The sequence below is a fragment of the Cyclopterus lumpus genome, chromosome 10, assembly GCF_009769545.1.
Source record: "Cyclopterus lumpus isolate fCycLum1 chromosome 10, fCycLum1.pri, whole genome shotgun sequence".
Taxonomy (NCBI): Eukaryota; Metazoa; Chordata; class Actinopteri; order Perciformes; family Cyclopteridae; genus Cyclopterus; species Cyclopterus lumpus.
In genome coordinates, this window is record NC_046975.1 from 7,597,859 (window position 1) to 7,617,509 (window position 19,651).

At 42.7% G+C, this 19,651-nt stretch overlaps 4 protein-coding genes across 7 annotated transcripts; 1 reads left to right on the forward strand and 3 right to left on the reverse strand.

The window, feature by feature from the left end:
* Positions 1–353: 353 nt before the first annotated feature.
* xiap (X-linked inhibitor of apoptosis) lies at positions 354–5,692 on the reverse strand. 2 transcript variants are annotated; one of them, XM_034542745.1, is made up of 8 exons: positions 5,535–5,692; positions 4,001–4,288; positions 3,340–3,910; positions 3,125–3,227; positions 2,919–2,997; positions 1,622–1,661; positions 1,291–1,449; positions 354–1,185 (listed from the first exon to the last, which is right to left on the reverse strand). In XM_034542745.1, exons 2-8 carry the CDS (start codon positions 4,238–4,240, stop codon positions 992–994), a joined length of 1,386 nt encoding a protein of 461 aa, XP_034398636.1. In that variant the 5' UTR covers positions 4,241–4,288; positions 5,535–5,692; the 3' UTR covers positions 354–991. The 2 variants fall into 2 exon arrangements, with proteins under 2 accessions (XP_034398636.1, XP_034398635.1); XM_034542744.1 differs by having other exon boundaries at positions 2,919–2,991; positions 5,535–5,680.
* A 532-nt stretch (positions 5,693–6,224) lies between these two features.
* On the reverse strand, positions 6,225–9,094 carry psmd10 (proteasome 26S subunit, non-ATPase 10). Its single transcript, XM_034542746.1, has 5 exons — positions 8,865–9,094; positions 8,684–8,782; positions 8,165–8,311; positions 7,022–7,188; positions 6,225–6,741 (listed from the first exon to the last, which is right to left on the reverse strand). Exons 1-5 carry the CDS (start codon positions 8,976–8,978, stop codon positions 6,588–6,590), a joined length of 681 nt encoding a protein of 226 aa, XP_034398637.1. The 5' UTR covers positions 8,979–9,094; the 3' UTR covers positions 6,225–6,587.
* Positions 9,095–9,336: 242 nt separating this feature from the next.
* On the forward strand, positions 9,337–10,871 carry nxt2 (nuclear transport factor 2-like export factor 2). Its single transcript, XM_034542748.1, has 4 exons — positions 9,337–9,513; positions 9,664–9,750; positions 10,147–10,291; positions 10,490–10,871. Exons 1-4 carry the CDS (start codon positions 9,499–9,501, stop codon positions 10,672–10,674), a joined length of 432 nt encoding a protein of 143 aa, XP_034398639.1. The 5' UTR covers positions 9,337–9,498; the 3' UTR covers positions 10,675–10,871.
* On the reverse strand, positions 10,788–18,896 carry acsl4a (acyl-CoA synthetase long chain family member 4a). Of its 3 annotated transcripts, none has more exons than XM_034542743.1 (15): positions 18,765–18,896; positions 16,688–17,238; positions 16,406–16,583; positions 15,949–16,058; positions 15,556–15,694; positions 15,264–15,414; positions 14,838–14,961; positions 14,603–14,674; positions 14,350–14,489; positions 14,067–14,239; positions 13,903–13,977; positions 13,609–13,797; positions 13,294–13,408; positions 12,243–12,400; positions 10,788–12,073 (listed from the first exon to the last, which is right to left on the reverse strand). In XM_034542743.1, exons 2-15 carry the CDS (start codon positions 17,042–17,044, stop codon positions 11,916–11,918), a joined length of 2,139 nt encoding a protein of 712 aa, XP_034398634.1. In that variant the 5' UTR covers positions 17,045–17,238; positions 18,765–18,896; the 3' UTR covers positions 10,788–11,915. The 3 variants fall into 3 exon arrangements, with proteins under 3 accessions (XP_034398634.1, XP_034398632.1, XP_034398633.1); XM_034542741.1 differs by having other exon boundaries at positions 18,700–18,896; XM_034542742.1 differs by lacking the exon at positions 18,765–18,896 and adding an exon at positions 17,418–18,693.
* Between the last annotated feature and the right edge of the window lie 755 nt (positions 18,897–19,651).

Genomic DNA, 19,651 nt, shown 5'->3' on the forward strand with positions numbered 1-19,651 from the left:
TCCTCCCAGTATGTGTGTTGGCCTGTCATTCATATGGATGAATGAATCCCTTTTGTGACGCAGGGGATTTCATTTATTCTGGTTTTATTTGGCCCCCTTAAGACCATATGAGAGTGAAATATGCAGAGAACTCATCTAGATATTGCCGTTCTCAAAGTAGGACAGCAGAGAAAAAGGAGTGTTTCTAGCAGATAAAATGTTTAATAGTCGGTAAAACTGAATTAACTCCGAAGGAAAAGTAAAGCCAACCCTCACTAAGCGTGGAACCAGGTTGATATGGCCTCCTCTTTACACCAACCAGTTGTACCTCGACATTGCAGTGTAGTAGTCCAAGAAAAGCATTTTTCCCCAAGTCCAAAAAATACAATTTATTCACTCTTGATGACAACAGATTGATGGAATGGTAAAACAATTTCACACAACACTGATTCATTGCAGGGTATGATTGTATATGCCCTACACTACAGTTGATTTGGTCAGTTACAAAGAATTTGATGGATTAATGATCCGATACGACAGAGCAGCACACAATGAGAACACTGAGTCTATAAGTACGCCATACTAAATAGATGAGGGAGAGACGCAAGTGAATGAAACAAACTTCCCACGTCAAGTTCAATTGCCACTGTCAACAAATGATCAAAATAAAACAAAATGAGACACAAGTACATGAACCTAGAGAAAAGGCACCTCTGGCAATAAAGTGTTGCAAAATGGTAATTAATCTTAAATTTACAAGTTTTCGTACCCATTAAAGGCCAATAAAAACATCAGCTATGTACAGTATCATCCCATCTTATATTAACAGCTATTTACCATTTTAGTGATTGTGAAAATATTGTTGCTTATGGGCAATTACTCGCTTTCATTCTCATGCAAACAACATGATCCTTAAATATATCAGAGGCTATCTACATTTATTATTAAAATACAACATTATAAAGAAAGTGACAAAGCAGCGTTGGAGTTTGGCCAGAGTCTGAGATTCCCTTTAAGCGATATAGGTCTGGATCTTCTGCGTTATGGCTCCACAGCAGATTGGACACTTGACGAGCGACTCTGAACACTTCTTACAGGTGACCAGATGTCCGCATGGGATGAAGACGATAACAATATCTCTGTCCATACATATTTTGCACTGTTTCTCCCTTTGCAGCTCCCGCAGTTTCTCCAGCGGGTCCTCATCTGGGGAAAAAAAAAAAGAAAAAAAAAAGAGTGTGAGCGGAGAGATCAAAATGGGTTTACTCATAATTAAAATTGCTGCCGCTTCTGATGCAGCGGCTACAGTACCTTGCTCCGGTGAGTTGTTAAGACAATCCTCCATGAGTGCTTCCAGGCTGGCGTAGCCGGAGCCTGTCTTGTTGATTTTCTCCAAGATGGTCTTTTCCACCACACTGGGCTCCAGACCCGTCCCAATGGCCATCTGAGCCATGGCAGACTGCAGCACCTCTGAACACAAAGAGGAGCCGTCATCGTACACAACTACTTGTTTCAGTGTCACGTTATTTTTTATTAATTACCAGTATACCAAATGTATACGGTACATTTTCTTGACATACAGTAGATGTTTTAAATTATTATATAGAGTCAAATAAAATGAATTAAAAGTGTTAATGTTTACCATTTCCATGTCCAGAAAATCCATTCGGATGACTTGAAGCCTGAAAACAAACATTGTCCTAGTTCATTTCTGAATAATGCAAGTAAAAGAAAAGCCTATGTGACATTGATTCAGGTAACAGCCAAAGCTTGTCCAGAGAACAGCATACAGTACATGAAGTATTATCATGTAAATATCGTAAGCGTGCATTCTTTTTCACTTTGTCCAACCCAAAACAAAATCCCCACATGTGCCACAGAAGCGTGAGCCTTCACTGCAGTTAACGGACAGGTTAACATTTTTCAAGTGCGTCTTAAACAACATCTAAATGTACGTGGACTTCTTGGTTATCCATACTTGCTGCAAAGAAATTCCCTCTTAAAGTGTTTTAATGTGAGAGATATGGGACACAAAATCCGTCCTTGTCCTTGAAATACATACATTTATTTTTACAAAATCCGTTCCTCTGTGCTCCAACGGACAATATGTCCTTGCTGAGCCACAGCAAAACAGAGGGAGAGTAAAACATACTCAAAAAATTAATTAAAAAAAATATATACTTCTGGATGATATCTACAGTACTGGTATGTCTAATTCAGATTGACGCCTAAGATGAATTGAGGCACCAAAAATGTTTTGAAAAGTACATGTGTTGCTTTACAAGTGAGCACTATTTTGAGTAGTAACATTTCCTTTTCATCCTAACACACGTCTTTCTAACTAATATATATATATATATATATATATATATATATATATATATATATATATATATATATATATATATATATATATATATATATATATATATATATATATATATATATATATATATATATATATCTCAAAAAGGCCTTTTTCAGGGAACAAGTAATGGGTTAACAACATGCAGCTGTTCTGCAAGTAAGTTCTGGAAGTAAATTAAGCCTTGAAAGTTGATGCTAACAATTCCTACAGGTGTCTTAACTTTTGTTGATTACTTGCAAACCCTCTGTCTGTATAAAAGCAGTGTTGGAACAGACTGTCTTACTACACCCTCTTAAGCATTATTTGGACAGTATTATACTGCAGGAAGTAGTATATTGCTCTTATAATGGCAAGAAAAAGGCAATTAACAAAGACAGACCATTATAACCCTTAAAAGTGTAGGTCTTTCCTTTAGAGAAATTGAGGTGTTCTAAAACTTTTGACCGGTAGTGTGTATACGTGTCAGGTGTTCACCCGGTTTATCGGAGTCCTTATCCGGACTAAGCAGTTTCTTGTTACAAATTGCCAACCAACAGCAACCCAGTTACTCTTATATGCACTGGATGCTTACAGCTCTATTCCGTCGTGGGTCTTGTAGCTGGATAGTGTTGACAAATTCTTGTCCTTTTTCTGCTAGCAGGAAGCTGCATCTGATTAAAAAACAACAACAAAAAAACATGATTTTATTGTAACAAAATCAAATGCAAAAAAAAAAAAAAAAAAGAGTTTAATGTGTATAACTATGTTAAGACAGTGGACCATCGTGGTTGTTCTCACCCAGGGTAGTGTTTGGCATGTTCTTCCCAAGGGTCTTCTTCTGGCTGCCAGCCTTTCAGGCCTCCACCACAGCGGAAACACAAGACCTTGTCTTCTCCTGTCCCTGCAAGGAAACACACACACACAACTCCATCTTGCTTGCACTCATGGCTGTGATGAAATACCAGAGAAAACATGTAATCACTCAAAGTTTACTCAAGGCGTCCGTGCTGTACCTGCGCTGTAGAAGCCAGCTGTGGCAAGCCTCTCGTGGTCAATGGGGTGCAAGACACCTGCAAAGCTGCCAAGCCTCTCCTCCAACCTCCCCATAGGGACACACACGTTAGCGTGTTGTCTGCTGCTGCTCTCCTCCTCCTCCTCTATACCCCCCTGGAATGGGACATTGCCCACATCGTGACCGAGGATGAAGAAGCAGTAGGGGAAATGTTTGGTATGCTCCGCCCAGGCGGTGTCCCCTGCTTCCCAACCAGCCAGCATGCCACCACAGCAGAAGCACTGCACCCGGTCGTCCACGCCTAGGTAGTAGAGGCCGGCCTGTGCCAGATCTCTGGGTCTCACAGGAGCAGTAGAGGGCCAAGAAGAGAGGGTCTGAAGCCTGGCCTCCTCACTCCTCATGTGAGGGGCTATTGGGTAGGTGGACTCATCGACCACCTCTCCTGTTCTCAAGCGATATTCCATATCTTCTGCTTCTTCGTTGTATGTGGAACCGTTGGTCATTCTGTTTTCACCACTTAGGTTGAAATTGGTGCGGTGGGTGCAGATGAGAAAGCTGCATGATGGGGAAACCTGTTATAATGGGGAAAGCAACATAGAACAGGATGAAAACAAAACGAAAAAAGTTAATCCTGTGTGATTTTCATTACGACTCCCAACTACCTCTTTATGCCTCTCCACAGGTGTGTCTCCCTTGCACCAGTTTTCCACAGTCTTCTGGCAACTGAAACAGCGGACACGATCGGCAGGGCCAGTGAAGTAGAAGCCGGCCCGGGCCAAGTTTTCTGCTGGTACCTGCTGGGCCAAACTGGAGCCGCGGTATGAGTCCAGGCGACAGTTCATCTGGGAAAAATCCGCCATGTGGTCTGCCTCCAAGTTGCTGTCTTGTCTGAGATCACACATGATGGAGCCGGCCAGGAAACTGCTGAGTGGTACTTGATGACAGAATGACTGTAGGCAAAACAGAAATAAATAAAAATATGCTGTATGTATTAGGAGGATATTCATTTAGATGTAAAGCACCTCTTGCTCGTAAATAAAAGTAGCCAACAACAATAATACGAATAATATAACATGCATTACATTTTTCCCACAAGAAGGTTAAAAAGCAGTCAATTTAAAAGTCTGACTATTCTGTGGTGGAATATATTTCTGCCTGGCACCAGAGAGCCCATCAGCCCATTTAGGCTGTCTGAAGGGTCACTGTGCCTTTAAGAGAATCACATGGAGGCATTGGATGTTCCATGTGAGGGATGGGCACCACAGGCTTGGGATTGTCGACTGGCTCAGTGCACTGCAATAGGGTGTGTAACCTAACACTATGCCATAGGACAAACACATAACACATCACGGGAAACATACCACACCTCCACTTGTGCACATTTCTTCAGGCGGAGGGACTTTAATTGCTGTCACACAGCCTACAGTTTTATTTTTAGTAAAGTAAACGTGTAGTAAAATATGCATTTGTTTGCCAAGCAGCTGTATTTGAAGATTATCGGACAAATAAACGGCACACTCTCCGTTTACTCTACACTTAAATCCCACTGCAGACAGCACTGTAACCTACCATGTGAGCGCACTGTCAGTGCTAATGGAGCAACTATCTAATGTCATTTCTAAAGATTGTACATTAACTCATTTGGGTTGAGCAACTTCTGAACTTTGTTACGTGTCGATGTCCTTTCAAGAAAGATAAGTCACCAGACCAACAGCAACGTCTTGGTAACCTTATCAAACGAGTGTTTTAAGGTATGAAGGCAACATAATAGCCGGCTAGCTATTATATAATCGTGTATTAACGAGGAGGCCGTAACGACTGGGCCCCCGCAAATTACAGAAAGGCCTCGTAGTTTTGCGTTGAACAATAGCAACAGTCCCATAGTCTGTGGGAGGTAAACACCGAATACAGCTGACGCTGACACACACACACAGACACACACACACGCAGACGATGCATGAGCTCAGTGGTATAATGACTTGAAAAGTAATATAATGACCTGAAAAGCACGCTAATCGGTAGAGTGTAGAGATAGTCGGTAAGGACTTTGAGCAGCACTAGTAACACGGGATTAACACGTAATCTAGCCCAATGTAGCTAGCTACAGACGTTAGCTAGCTACGTTAGCTTGGCTGTTCTACGTAAGGTCAAAAAGTTACTCGATAAATTATCGCAGCAGAAAACCTCAACAATTACCTGACAGCCGACTCTCCGGTCTTTAACTTCGGGCGCGATCACCGCCTGCAAAAGAATGCAGTGACTAATGCAGTGACTAAAGGGAACTGTTTATTTGACGTGACCTGACTTCCCGGAAGCGAACGCAACGGGAAGTGCGCACCTCGTCGCGCGCATCCCATTTGACCACCAATGTGACGTATGGAACGTTTTTTTAATTCGAGGGAAATCACTCAAGTTTGTTAGGGGGGGGGGGGTCTTCCCAACGCGACCCCTGCGTTAATGGTTCACAAGACCGATGCTCATTTGTATTTATCATGAACACAGCGTGTTGCAGGATAGGTATCGTGATGCTCGTGTGACAGAACACACATTTTAACAAGCTTTCTATCCAGTACTTTTCTTGAGACAGTATTTTCTTTACTTCTAATACTCCACTACATTGAACTTCCAAGAGTACTATTGCACTTTTTTACTCTACTATGCTTTTAATCTAAGCTACGACACATTTATATGGATAGTATACAATCAAATAATTCCAGCAGAGATCATTTCATTCTTTAAAAAAATATCAAACTCTTACAATCAACTATATAATTGTAGCTGGAGCATTTAGCTGCTTAAGAGACAGCTCATTTCACTCAGGAGTCGGCTAGAAACACATTTGCTGGATCCATTGCCTGCATGTAGAACAGATAAATACACCTTAGACATACTTAAACAGGCTGAACACCGTTTTTTTATTTGGCAATTTTTGCAATAATTCAAACGTAAAAAGAAAGCGATCATAAGAAATTAGGCTGCAGTGGATAGACCGCACTTAGTGCCCTAGAGAGAGCTTTTGATGAGACACCTACGGTCTGGGCAATGTCACTGCCCCCATCTGAGGAGCTGACGACGACCCAGTGCAGTCCAACTTTTCTACTTGACGCCATCTCATCTTCCACCTGTTACACATCCGTATGTGTCCTACCAGGCCGCTCGGGAGGACTGACTGGGATGAGAACTCTCATTATGTAACTTGCGGTGGCGGGGACTCGAGCTGGAGCGTGACTATTAGGTTCGATAAAAGAATCATCCTTCCACAATCCGACGGAGGATGTTGCTCAGACCGCCCTTGGCGAGCTGGAGGGGGGTCTTCTCCTCCTTGTTCTCAATGTAGATGCTGGCCCCGTGTTCCACAAGCACCTTAGCTGCCTCCACGCGGTCCTCATCACACGCCAGGTGGCTGATAAAAGAAAATGCCTTTTTTTATTTTCAATGTTGTAAGCACCAATTCACCAAATTGTTTTAAAGGCAGAGGCAAAAAACTCAAATTTCAGGCAAATTAAACCAAAATTACTAAATGACTGGATACCACTAAAAATATGTGAGGAAAGTTGTTTTAAATTTAGCTAAACTGACCCTTTAAGGGGTTTGTGTGTTGTGACTTTCTGTATCACACTGTAACTATACATCTGAGTCTGTGGCCACAATGGTGTATTAGACGAATACTCATTCACACATACAGAGGCGTGTTGCCCTGCGAGTCCTGGATGTTGGTCGAAGCACTCTGTTTGAGAAGCAGCTGGATGAGGCGGAAGTTGCCCTTTGTAGACGCTCTGTGAAGGGGCGTGGACTCATACTTGTCGGTGACGTTGGGGTCTGCTCCTTTTTCCAACAGCAGCAGGGCGATCTATAACGAGGGGAAAGCCGTGTTACTCGCATGCCATTGACAACTAATCTATTTTTTTTTATATCACTGACTTCCCATTTTCGGGAAATGCACAGTTTCAGATCCTGTTCTGTTGGTTTTGGCACACGAGTGAAAGTCTAAGTAAAGATACTCACGTCATCCGATCAGTACAATTACAATTTAGATGTCTAGTGTTGACGTAACTTTCTGCATGTTGTCGCCCTCTCCAGTGATGAGGGATGTAAAGTAATTTTCTGTTTTCCAATTCCATACTAAATGTATATAGTGTACTATATAAAAACTGTAATATATATGTTACAGTTGATATACAAGAAATACATGTATTCATTGGTACAGTTAAAATCCTGTTTATCAGCTAATAGTAAAGGGAAAATCCCAAAGGTTTGCTAAATGTTGTTCCTCTGTGTGTGTGTGTGTGTGTGTGTGTGTGTGTGTGTGTGTGGTAAATGAAATACCTGGTCAAACATCAATATAAATACAAGGCTGAAATGGTTGGCATTTGGAAAAAGGTAATAGTAATGCCAGTCTAAGATGATAAGAATATACGTCACAGATAATAATATCCTCTGGAATAAAAATGAAAACAGAAACTGCTCTTGACGTTCTTCATTTAGCCTAAACACTGTTTTATACACAACGAGCTAATGCATGGCTAGGGACAAGTGTCTTAATTAAAGACAGGGTTGTTCACTTTGTGTGGCTTTCTTATGCCTAATGTTTGATATCATCATGATCATAAAAGTGATCCACGGGAAAAAGCAACAGCAACCCTACAAACAAATGTATTACATTTAGGGCTGCAATCAAGAGGTTATTTCCATTACATGTACAGAGCACATGTATATGTAGAGAAAGACACAACACAAATGTACGATAACAGGAATGTAATCCAGTTGTTTAGCACCATGTAGATCAAACTAATCAAAAAAACATTACCGCAGCCCGGGAATCTTACCTCATATCTGTCTTTAGAGGCGGCATAGTGCAGAGGGGTGCATCCGTTTTGATTAACTGAATTCAGCTGAGCTCCTTTGGATATCAGAGATCGCACAATGTCTTCTCTGCCAGCAGACGCTGCAATGTGAAGAGGGGTCCACAACGCCTGGGAAGAAACATATCACTATCCTCGTCAATTTACAAAAGAAAGGGAATTGGATTATTTGTAGGATTACCCCATAATGCACCTGTTCACATTATAGATTGCTGCATTTTTATCATTGCATACATATTAATTCTAACACTGAAATAGCCCTAATTGCATCCAATGTAATGTCAATACATATTACACGTGTACACTTAAAAATAATTAAATATATAAACTCTCTTTTTATGGATATTATCTATAAGGATGGATATTGTTTGTATGGATTGTTATATTACGTACATATTACGACTACATCATATAGCAGGGTCGCCTGTACCCCTCCACCACCTATAACAATAGTGCGTACGAACATTGAACATTTAAGCCTACATCGTCCTGCAGATTCACATCAACTCCCAGGTCAAGCAGAAACTCCACAATGTTGGCGTGTCCAGCAGAACAAGCCCAGTGCAGCGCGGTCCGTCCGTCCTGAAATGACAGAACGTCGTCGGTGAAAACTTGCAACACTTCACTGAGCATCTGTCATGAGGTCACAAACATGCATTCTCACCTGGTCTATTTTGCAGGCAAGCGATTTATCCGACAGAATGCACTCTTTTAGTTTCTCAAACTGTCCCGTGTAGGCAAAATGACAGACCTCCACGTTTGATACAGAGCCCTCCATTGTTAATAAATATTTTAAATGTCAAACAAGTGTTACGGTAGCTAACGTTAGCCAAGTGGGGATACCCGGGTGTTGTTTCGTTTTATCGTTTGAACAAGGGGAATGACTCAGGAAATCATGATCTCTACTTCCGCATGGGTTATAGTAACCCTTCAAAATAAAACACTATCAGTGGCATCACGTGACAGTGAGACTGAATAACCCATGCCATTTCATTATTCGTTCGGTCATTATTCTGTTTGATTCACCTAAGAAATAGAAGACGTGGACAATCATTTAGAGACTTGGAACAAAGCTACCGGAAGCCTTCATAGGATTTGAACGAACGCGCAAGCTTTTTATTCTGGAAGGTAAATTGATGCCCGGAGGAAGTAATAGACGATGCAAAATGGCTGCCTTGCTAGCTAAACGTGCTAAATGAACAAGGGAGGAAAAGCCTAATGATTTAACATATGTCCTGCTCTCCTAACTAATAATAGTCAATATATTCTGTATTGTTCCGCCCCATTTTTCTGTTCTCATGGCGAACACGCTGGTGAGTTTAAATGCGATACGATTATGCTGAAATCCACCAGCTAACGCGTTGTTTTGCTAGCGAGCTAACGATAACGTTGGTTTCGAAAGTTTAACGTGAGCGTTAGTTCACTTTAAATGATCACTATTTAATAAGTGCTTTCCATTCTAGGATTTCAGGACCCATGTCGACCAGTCATGCAGGTATTCAGAAGAATTTGTCAACATCTATTACGACTGCATGGATAAGAAAAGGAGGGTGAGTGATGGTTTTGTTTTCTGGAAACATACATCATAACATTCGCAACGTTGCCTCAGTTATTCAGAATAATTTGTATGACCGCACTAGAGCTTCACGGAGACATCGGCGAAGCCAATGTTGCCGTCAGAGTTTAAGTTAACATATATATTGGTATTGCTTTAATGACACTGAAGTCCCAATCCATGTTTGCGATAACTAACAGTGTTTTCAGGTACATAATTTGGTCACCAGAGAGCAGTGTCTTCTTTACTTTTCAACAGATGTTATCAGATTATTCTGCATTGGCCTCCAGACTCGAGCCCACTGTTTACTGCATCTGGTTGTTGGTGGTGGTGGTGGTGGTGGTGGTGGTGGTGGTGGTGTTGTTGTTGTTAACGATCATCTGTGTCCCAGAACCTGACCCGACTCTACCTGGACAAGGCGACCTTGGTGTGGAACGGAAATGCAGTGTCGGGACAGGACGCTCTCAACGAGTTTTTTGAGTCGTTGCCCTCGAGCGAATTCCAACTTCAAACACTGGACTGTCAGCCAGTTCACGGTCAGTGGGTCAATTTCTGAACTGGAAAAACACTCTTGAATGTTTTTAAGAGTAGAGACTACGAGCGAGTGACGCGGAGCACACAAAACGCCATGCTTGTTAAAGACAAAGTCGAGATCTTTTGAATAGAGCGGTGTTCATCTTGTGATGTTGCACTAATCCTGCATCAATAAACCCCTTTTCTTCATTCATTCACAGAACAAGCAACCCAGGGTCAGACTACACTGCTGGTGGTGACTGGCGGGACAGTGAAGTTTGAAGGGAACAAACAGCGTTTCTTCAACCAGAACTTTCTCTTGACAGCTCAGGCGACACCCAACAATGACCAGCCTGTTTGGAAGATTGCGAGTGACTGTTTCCGATTTCAGGACTGGAATAACTGAGGCTCTCTCCACTTAAAAAAAAATAAATAATTGTATGAACACTCAACTGGTATGATATAGATCCAGTTTATTTACGTTTTTGTAATAAAATAAAAATGTAATACACCACAAAATACAAAAAGTTGTTTATTCTGTAAATGTTGAACAAGGCATGTGATCATAATGGAGATAAATACACAGGTTCACCAAACTGTAAATCAACTGTTGACGTGTTTTTTATAAGTTGAAATGATGCAAATCTATCAACACGACAACACTTTGAAAAATACATAGAAAACAGACTCCACTTCAGATAACCCTTTTACCAAATTGTACATTAACCCAGGAACTGAAGTAACACACGCACAGTATTACGACACGTGCCGACTAGCTAATGCAAGTAAACATTTTAGCAATTGGTTAGTAGCCAAACATGCTTGCTCCTAAATAAGTACACCGTCCACAATAATTGACAAAACCTTTCTATACAAGTAAACCCGCTATTGTACAACTTTTATATAATAAAACATTAGCTTGTCTTCCTGAGTCATGTATGGTCACATTTTGGTCTCACCTCCCGAATAAATTGACACAATAGCAAAAAAGTATAAATGAAATATCACAAGAAAGTGTGGTGGATAAGCAGACGTGATCACGAGTGTTTAATTCCAAATGATCGGTGTACCTCAGAGTGTGGAGGTTTTTCTTCAAGTAAAACAACATGGCAGCAAAGCATTTGTCACAACGTGACCCGTTTGTTTTTAACTAGATGCCACTTACTTCTGCTCGACTACACAGGTACTGCAGACTAAAAGGCACAGTAACATTAGTACTCCAAATTGACACCAACAAAAAGCAATACAAGCCTCCCTGATGATTACAGTTCATATTTTCAATTGAATTAACAACAAAGCATCAGCAACACATGGGGAGGAACAGTGGTACTTTTCCTTTTAAATCAGCTACAAACTGAGGTCCAGCTGATTTAAGTGGATGGCAGTTATGTGCGGTAATAGTCTCGGCTCTTTTTCCTGGAATAAGAGTGGTCACTTGAGTGCAATCGAAACGTCCACACAAATAAATAGAAAGCAGGACACATGGATCAACAGCTACAACCATCTACAGCTTCTTTGTTCCAAGGCATTTTCATTTAGACGCCTTTGGTACGCAAAACGGCACACAAATCCATGTGGGTGCCACTGGGAGGATTATTTACAGTGGTTATGGTTACAATGGAGACGCTCAGGCGAAGGAGAGCGGCGTTATTTGCCCCCGTACATTCTCTCTATGTGGTGGAGATAGTGGTTCTTCAGCTCCTTCCTCTTCAGCTTGAACGCATCCGTGACGAGGCCCGTCTCGGGGGTCCACGGCTCCGGACTCAGATGCACCTTCACTGGAATCTCGAATCGTTGGAGTTTAACTAATTGGGGGAGAAGTGGAGAGGAAGAGAACTGTGAAGCTCACTCACATTCAAAGCTTGTTTAATAAAAAAATATAGCGAAAAGAACATGCATCGGCAGAGATAAGGACAGAATTAAGAAGTATGCATAAAAGAAAATGAGAATTAGACACTCATGGTCATTTCTTACTGTTAGCAGCAACCTCCTTGATCTCCTTCAGGACCTCTCTTTCCATGTCCGGGTGGGTGCAGATCTCTTCCCATTCCCCCAGAATGCCTCTCCGTTTGGCCAGATCGGTCATCCTCTTCTGGTTGGGAACCACAAAGCTGATCACGTAGTTCTGGTCACTGAAAGCATGTGGAATCGAAACAAGGTTGATAAAAGGCTATGGATGATGACAATAATAATAATAATAATAATAATAATAATAATTCTGTGCTCGCTGTGGAAAAATCTGCAAATCAGTTGAAGTAGCATTCAAAATACAAAACTGAAAGTTGAAATAGTTCGAAAGGAAATGCTGAAAGAAGCTGGATTTACGTGTGAGCACTGACGGAAGTTGAGAAACACAACTGCTATTGCTCGGATATCTTGATTTGATATCATAAATCTTTTTTTTTTTTTTTAAATACTGTAGCACGCGAAGGCAGCGGGACTGGGGTGATTATGCAATACTAAAATATCATGTTTAAAATGGGGTGGTTAAGAAGTTATACTGAAGTTGACCAAATTAATGGCAGAAAGTATAATAAAAAAAAAAAAATATATATATATATATATATATATATATATATATATATATATATATAAGGACTGGATGATATAAACAATAATAATAAAAATACATTGTAGCCCTGAACAGGGGGTTGTGTACAAAAAGCACACAGACTTAAAGCTACAGAAAAGCTGTTTTACAGGCCATCAGCTCCTAGAAATGAGAGCTGATTGACACGGCACCAACACTATCCACCCGGTAACGTGGCGGTTTGGAGCAGAATGCAAAATAGCAGTGTCAGCTGACCCGACATTTAGCACGCAAGAGGTGAGGCGTCTGAAAAGAATCGAAGAAAGTTGCTTTGGAGTAACGCGACCGGTTCCCGGTTGGGATCTACCTACATACATATTTACTTTACTAATTTGATGTTTTCAGTAACTTGAAACGCTTTGCACACGACATCGCATGTATTCCTTCATAGGGATGAGGGCGAAATGCAAATCGCACTTCCTGTAACGTACTCACCTGTTTGCATAAGCACAGATGTTGTCTATGATAGAGCAGTTTTTCAGAGCGCACTCGACTTTGCCGAGAGACACGTACTCCCCGGCCTGCAGCTTGACCAAGTCTTTTTTGCGATCTGAATTGGAATAGAGAGGGGCAAAAAAGAAAAAAGTATTGGTTCACAACGGTGCCCTTTTATCAAGCACAGACCGCTTCCTAGTCAGAAGTTGCAACCACAATCACTGTATTTCCGTGCGTGTGTGACGTGCCTTTCACAGTCGCTGTCACATGACAGCCACAGGACTGATCAACAAGTTTGGGGACAATTATACACACCCACTATTTGAAGACAGCCGTCGGGGTAAATCTCTCCAATGTCTCCGGTGCAGAACCATCTCTGTCCCTTTTCGTCTGCGAAAAAGTCCTGGTCTTTGCTCTCCTGTCTGTAGTAACCCATGGTTACGTTGGGGCCGCCAATCAGGATCTCCCCTCTTGGGTTTGGCTCATCTCTGCTCGTGTAGCCACCTGAGGTTGGCAAATTACGAAAAATATAATTGCCCTGTAATTACAAAATGCTTGTCATTCTGCGCCGGCGAGTGCGGCTTGTACAAACAGGTCTTTCAAGCCTACCTTCGGCCCAGTCCCGGAGTCTGACCTCGCAGCAAATAAGGGGAGCGCCAACGCGACCCGTGCTGATGTCCACAACTGTAGAATAGGACACAACAGTTTAGCGACGGGCCCATTCGTCATCCCCCCTACCCTTTGCCTACTCCGCACTTTCAATCTCAGCTTACCCTCCGTGATGGTGCCTGCTCCGCAGGTTTCCGTGAGGCCGTAGCCCTGACCCACTGGACAGCAGAAACACACATTCATGAACCGCTGCGTGGCCGAGGACAGGGGGGCTCCTCCAGACAGCATCATCCTCACCCGTCCCCCAAGGAGTTTCTTCACTTTCCGGAACAACAGGCTACAAAGACACATTTATGCAGGTGGGATTTTGAAGGCCACTGCCGCAATGGCAATGTTTTTATACTAAATTATAAAAACAAAACAAAACGGAGACGGTGGTTTACTTACGCATTGCAGAGCGGTGCGTCATAGCCCCTCTTGATCTGCTCCAGTTTATATTTGTAGCCCAGCGTAAACAGCGTCTTCTGAATGACATTCATTTCCTGCACTTTGCTCATCACATTCTTGTTAATGCGGTCCATGATTTCCTTTTAAGGAGGAACAAAATAAAAGCGTTTTACACGCATGTTTTTCTCCCAGTATAAATCAAATGTATACAGAGTAGAAAAACATAGGAAAACAGAGTAGTGACTAGTCTTACTGGCACAGCTGCCATCAGGGTGGGTTTGAGCACAGAGCTGTCTCCTTTACTTCCTCTCTTTATCTTGGTGGACTAAATGGGAGAAGAAATTAAACAGAAGGCACTAATTACATTAGCCAGCAGCAAATGACTAAGCATTGTGTTAACAATATGTTATTGACCACACCCAGGTGTGTTATTAAGAAACACATGACAAGTACAACATGACCCGGTGTCGATGCTGGCAGGGTATTACCTGGTCCGACAGGGTCTGGGGGGACGAGTAGCCGATCCGACAGCCATATGTGACGCTGGAGATTTCAGCCGTCATTTCCAGAACATGAGCCAGGGGCAGATAAGCTATGTAGGTATCGTCAGGCCTGACAAAAAAGATATTGGGGGGGGGGGGGGGGGGTAGTTAATTATCACACTTGAGTATCTTTCAGTGTAGACTTTCTGTTCCTTGGAGTCTGTCCCAGCACAAATGAAATGGAACGTTCTGTAGTTATCTTGTTAGTTTCAATGCCAAGGATGTTTTTGTTAGAATAGATAAGTTTTCGGTAAACACTCTGACGGTATGGGGTGAGTTTCGTCCTGGCTGTTGATTGGTGAGAGAAAAACCTGTTGTGCATTATACTAGAGTTACATTATAGTATGCACACTGACTAATTTTGAAACTTACCCAAGTCCAGGGATGCGTTCGCACTGGCCCGTCATTCCCGCAATTAGGTTACTGTGGACGATCATGACTCCCTTCGGTCTGCCTGTGGAGCCACTGGTGTACATCACCATGGCCAGATCAGAGGGCTGGGGCTTCACAACCGCCCTCCCCACTGCAAGACAATCAACGTTTAAACAACTTCAAGACTGCATACAAGGCATAAAGCTTTGATTAAACTGGTTTAAAATGAGTTTCAAACCAAGCTGTATTATTGTCTTGTGTGTGTGTGTGTGTGTGTCAGACGTATACGCACTATTCTCCGGCAGCGCGCCCAGCTCCTGCACGGCCTGCATGCTGTGGGTGGAGAGCCCCGCTGGGTAGCCTTCTGTGTTCATTTTCTTCTGGTCCACGTAGATCACGTGCTTCAGTTTTGGGATCAGTGGAAGCACTTTCTGGACAGAAAGAGAGGACAAAGTTGCCATTACAAATGGGAAGCCTCATCACTACGTTTCATTTTGTAAATATTAACGATTTCTTCCTCACCTTTGATGACATAATCTGTATAATTAACTAATTTCCCCCTGGGGATGAATACAGTATCTATCCATCTATCTAATGGGCTGTAACAACTAACAGATGACTATTGGAGACAGACAGTGGTGTTTTATGAGGCTGTGGTTCTGTGCGCTGAAGGGATTAAACTCACTTTCAGTTTAGTCTCGAGCAGCTCCACGCTGGTAACGAGATGAGTCACTCCAGTCTCGTTCAGTCCAAATGCAATGGCGTCCTCTCCCAGAGTGGCATAGAATGTCACCACTGTTATGAATACAACACACTTAGTGTACCCATAATAAACATTTGAATATATAAAAGTTGCAGTTGCTGTATTATCCACACTTGAGACAATATCTTGCACTATAATATACATCACGGGCCATAAACTACATTTGTCCACAGTCCCGAATTTTTTCTAAGCAGACACTTTCAAAGAAAAGTAAATTAAAAAAAATGTATCTATGAAATCATAGTTCAGTATTTTTCTAAAATTAATGGTGTTGAACAGATAAACATGGTTAATCCATAACCAGCTATTTCAAAGCTTTGCCGAGGCTTACGCATACATCCGTTGACTGTCAGCGCAAAACCAAATGTCATGTACTTACACGGGAAGTTGCGCCTGAAGCATGCCTGGGCTGTGATCATCCACTCCGCTCTGGTTTCGCAAAAGATTGCGATAGTGCTTTTGGGCTGCTGTCCCATAGCTGCCAGCCCACTGCCAAACTGACTGACTATAGAGTCCACTTCATTGTAGGAGAGCCATCTATACTCCCCCAGGATCAGCTGGCAGGGCGGCGGGAGAGAAGAGTCAGTTGCAGCGTCAGACGTCTTCGTCTGACGCTGCAACTGACATCACTCACAACAATTATAGTCATGGGAATCCTTACCTTTTTAAATACTTTACCGCTTGACTGAATCTCATTTTCCTCACTCAGTACGTCTCTGGTGCCGAGGCAGTGCGCTTGCCCGAAGCGTTGCACAGCGTGCTCGAACAGCTTATCCAGCGTGTCTTTGCCCGGGAGGTCTTCCCTGGCTAAGGACTCAAAGTGGTCCACGCAGCGGTAAGGTCCCTCCGCACAGCCCGAAATGGAACGGGCCTTTATCCGCTTGGACAGGGCTTTTCTTTCCCCGGCCCCGGTGATGTAGTACCAGGGAAGGAAGGACAGGACGGAGTACAGCCACACCACAAGGTGGATTGGAAACAGGAGAATAGCCTCAAGGGCAGAGTCTGACTGTAGACCCATGCTCTTCTCTGGAAGAAGTGGGTAGCCCTGGTTGTCAGACTAGTTTTAAATGTTGGTGTGTGCCGGTCACGGAGAAGTTTTGAAGCCTCAGAAGAATGAAGGCCCCCCCTCTCACGACCCCCAGAGTAAACAATTGTAAGAATCCCACAACTGCGATATGGGAATATTTGGTCCACTCCCAACAAATGTGACACCTAAAGTTGGAATAAAACAGAAAATACCATTAGAGAAGTCAAAATATAAAAGCAAAAAAGGCATTTTCAAAATGTCAGTCATGTGCAAACGGCGGTCTCGAAGAGGAAGTTGGCTGGTTAACCAAGTACTGGTGGCACAAACACAAACTGATGGTGCATCAAACTAGTCAGCTACTTACGAAAGATTATCCACTCTCTGTATCCGTCTGCTGGCTAGAAACTACACTCTGGTGACTCCTCTTGCTCGGTACCAAACGGTTCTCTGCATGTCCGGTCACATTTCAGTGCTCTATTGTACGCAAGACCACATTGAAAGGGTGTGTTTTAACCGTGCCAGTTCTCTCACTTAGGGTTCACGCTCATCAGCCCCACAACCGCCTGTGGGTTAGGCCAAAGGGCACTGAGCAGCGGACAACCAATGACAACACTTTTGCTCACCCCGTGAAAGGCCACTCTAGGTCACGCTCAGCTCGCCAATAATAGCCTCAAGGAGGAGAAAGTTAATATTGCATTTGGAACTAGCATCAAACATCTGAATGAATAACCTCATACAGTGAGAGAACCTGTTGAACCGGAACACAGTGGAAGGATGTACATTGTAAATCGCGGCTTTCCGGTAAGATCTACTTTAATGTCACTTCATAAATATTGAAATAAACAACATTATACAGAAGGAGTGTGGGTATTAACATGACTATGCATCTACATCATCAGATTTAAGAAATACAAAAAGTCAGAAACACACTGATGTCCACACCCCTTCCTATCCTTAAGCCTGACTGTACACCATATGATTCACACTTTAGTGAATCAATGCTTTCATCTACGTCACAGGCTTTTTTTTTTTTTTTTTTTATAAATCAAGGTATTTCTTTCAATTGCAAAACAGCAGTACGCGTCATTCCAAGATGATTAATGTCCCGTCATACTTTGATAACGCGCGTTACACTTGACTCAAGTTACAGAGCTATGCATGAGTTATTTCCCTGGCACCATGAAGCTCCATATATCTAATATGACCCATCAAGACTACGGCCACACAGCGGGGCATATGCCCACATTCAGTGGGGTTTCTAACGTTAACATACAGACACACGTCTCACCGGAATACAAAAGCCAACGTGACGTTTAGAATAAACTCTCACAATGAGCGGGACTCTTTCTTTACGTCGGCCTCCTCATAAACGCGTGGACTCGCGGTTATCCGACACTGGGGTGAGGAGGACGGGATGATGACAAAAGCCGCACCACGCCGGCACAGCTCGTGTCACCGGGCAGCCGTGGGCACGTTGATTAGCGTTAGCGGCGCAGGGTGTATTAGCTAAAGCCAATTTAACAGTGCAGACACAAATTAACCCCGACGCGATGCTCCAAACGGATAAACGGCAGTAATGAGATTACGGTGAGCAGCGAGAGAGCGATACCCTGTTTATGTATCTAGCCGGCTCGAGGCATTCTTACCTTCAGCGCAAGGGGAAATAAAACCGGGTCAGTCGTGCCTCTATCCAGCAATGACCGAGAGTTACCTTTTTCTGGGGGTGGGACGAGAACCCGGAACAACACGTCATCTGATTCCATATTTCTGGACCAATGAGCAGCCGGAGAGGGGTTTGCCGTACGTTTCTATTTACGTCGTGCGTCCCAAAGTGTGCGTGTGTGTGTGTGTGTATACTGTATATGTATATATCTTGGGGGTCCTCCCGTGTTTTGTCTCGCGTTGCGGAACATCGCTGCACCGCGAGCTGGAGGGTGTTAATGACGTCACCGTTTTCTGTATTTGGTCTTTTGCGTTGGCTGCTGGGCGTTTTGAAGGCCGTGGCGTAAATATTTTTGTCCAGCGGCATGACTGACGTACTTCTTTGAAACCACGTCAGCTGACTTTGGATGAGAGGCCATGGGCCCGCCCTGGAGCCCCAGGGCCGGCGGTTTTGTGTTCGCTACAATTACCATTTTGTATCGTAATTAATTATTGTAGGAAAAAAAACCGAGACGCAAAGTTTTTAAGGGGAGAGCGTCTTTAATGTAAGTTACTTGCAAGCACTTAATAATAATAATAATAATAATAATAATAATAATACTTTTCTAGACACTCAAAGACGCTTTACATAAGGCATAGACAAACAGAACATAACTAAATAGAAAGACAAGGAGCAAACACAAGATACAAACACAACGTTTCGGGTAAAAAGGAAGAATAAAAAACACTTGCTTAATTCAATCACCTACATGTATAATTATGAAACACAGAACATGTCTTAAAATGTAACATCATAGTGTTTTTCTCCTGCAAAAAATTGCAGTAACGACTCCAGAGGATTATCAAGACGGCAGAGTAGTACAGTGATACCTCAACTGATGTAATAAGTATCGTTTTCTTTCTGTCTTTGACGAACAGTGGCCCCAACGTGTTCAT